The sequence below is a fragment of the Pteropus alecto genome, unplaced genomic scaffold (assembly GCF_000325575.1).
Source record: "Pteropus alecto unplaced genomic scaffold, ASM32557v1 scaffold9081, whole genome shotgun sequence".
NCBI lineage: Eukaryota > Metazoa > Chordata > Mammalia > Chiroptera > Pteropodidae > Pteropus > Pteropus alecto.
Genome location: NW_006430831.1, coordinates 1 through 2224, shown reverse-complemented (window position 1 = coordinate 2224; position 2224 = coordinate 1). Strand labels below are relative to the sequence as shown.

The 2224-nt window shown below is 40.1% G+C and overlaps 1 protein-coding gene across 1 annotated transcript; it reads right to left on the bottom strand.

Moving 5' to 3' along the window:
* Window positions 1–123: 123 nt before the first annotated feature.
* Window positions 124–1062, bottom strand: LOC102893549 (olfactory receptor 7D4). Its single transcript, XM_006905510.1, has one exon. It carries the CDS (start codon window positions 1060–1062, stop codon window positions 124–126), a length of 939 nt encoding a protein of 312 aa, XP_006905572.1.
* Window positions 1063–2224: the final 1162 nt, after the last annotated feature.

Below are 2224 nucleotides of genomic sequence, written 5' to 3'. Positions count from 1 at the left end.
GTGCTTTGAGAATAGAAGAAATAAAGCATGTCTTTTATGAAAAAAAACAGAACCATGATATTTGAATGTGTGACTATGCCTCTGGTACCACAATGTCCACTTAGCTCTCAGGCAAATGACCCATCATGGACAAGAGGCTGCTCGGCCAAAGAGACTTCTCAGGGCACCCTTTACATCCTTGTTCCTCAGGCTGTAGATGAAGGGGTTCAGCATGGGGGTGACCACGGTGTATATTACTGAGGCAATCAAACTTCTCTGGGAAGAATGAGTTAGAGCAGAACTGAGATAGACCCCCAGGCCTGTCCCATAGAACAAGGAGACCACAGAGAGGTGAGACACACAGGTAGAAAATGCTTTATACCTACCCTTAGTGGAGGCCATCCTCCCTAGTGAGGAGATGATCCGATAGTAAGAAAACAGAATTCCAGTGAGAGGAAACACACCAAGGAGGACAGTGGCTACATACAAGAAGATTTTATTAGCGAGGGTGTCAGAGCAAGCTACCTTGAGAATCTGAGCCAGTTCACAGAAAAAGTGTGGAATTTCAGTGCCCATACAGAAGGTTAGCCGCATTATCAGTAGAATATGAAGCAGGGCGACCCAGAAAATGATGAACCAAGACATCAGAACCAGAAAACCACAGAAGCGAGGGTTCATGGTGACCGCATAGTGTAGGGGCTGGCAGATGGCCACATACCGATCATAGGCCATCACGGTCAGAAGGAAATCATCCATCCCAACAAAAATTGTAAAAAAACACGCCTGAACGAGGCATCCGATGTAGGAGATGTTTTTGCTCTCTGCCTGGATGTTCACCAGCATCTTTGGGATAGTGGTGGAGATGAAACAGATCTCAACGAAAGACAGGTTGGAGAGGAAGAAGTACATGGGGGTGTGGAGGTGGGAGTCAGAGCTAATGGCCAGCATGATGAGCAGGTTTCCAAGAATGGTGACCAGGTATATGGACAGAAACATTCCACAGAGGAGGGGCTGCAATCCAGGATCATCTGATAGACTGAGGAGGAGGAATTCTGATACTTCAGTGTGGTTTCCGGCTTCCATGTAGTTGGTGTGTCTGCTGAAGAAGTAGTCAAAAGCAACGTTCAATGAACAGCCTAATAGCACCTCAGCTAATCATCACCTTTTCATTCTACCCTTACAGCTTTTATCCTTTAGCCATCATTCTGATGCCCATGATTTTTAAACCTCACAAAGAAAATAACAGCAGTAACCACATTCTTAGAAAGAAATATAAGAAGACACATTAAATTTAAGTCTTACATCATTAGGAAGCATGGGATCACAAATTAAGGTGGTTTGAGTTAAAAACTCATGTCTTTATTACTATTATGGAGCTATTGGAATGAAAGAAGTGTAGAGATTATCATTTGGGTGGCACACCATTTTTATTTAAAATGTGTGCAATTATTCAGATTTTCTTTTATTTAAAAGAAACCTTCCTCTCTTTTTATCTCCCACTCACTGGTTCTAATTCTCTATTCAAATCTGTGGACGTAATCCAATTTTTTTTACATGATGCTTCAAAAATAATTGAAGATATGTAAAGTCTATTCTCTGATCCAAAAATAAATTTTATATTCCCCATTATAAAGTTTAAATGTTTATAGAATGCTAATTATTTGAGAAGAGAATAAAATCATAGGGGATCTATTTATTCTGGGGAAGTGGGTAGAAATGGCTTTTCCAAAATATGAATATTTAAGCTGTGAGAAGGATGGATAAAGGTTATTCAAGAGACAGTTAAGAAAGGTTAGCATCTGGGCTGAGGGAACAGAGTTCCCATTTGTCCTGTGGGTTGCTGAAATTGGTAATAGAAGAAATTGGAGAGGTCAGTGACATAGTGATATATCATTAAGGTCAGACAGAGTGTATGAAACACACAATATGAGTTTCCTGTACTATTTCTTGATGTGCTTCTCATACTGATAATTTTATGTCTATTTGTGGGCTAGTGGTCATGAGTGTTTTGGCTCACCATCATCATTCGAGGGACTTATGTGGTGCCTGGCACAAGTAGGCGCTCAACATATACAAATCTTAGATGTATATTAAAGATTGAGACTGAAAGCATCAACTATAACACAAAAAAGAAACCTTCAAGCTCATCATACAATTCTTATTTTCTCACTAAATGAGGAAACCAATTTCAATTTCTTAACCCAATAAAAAATCGTTACTTAAAGCTGCAGACAACAGGATATGG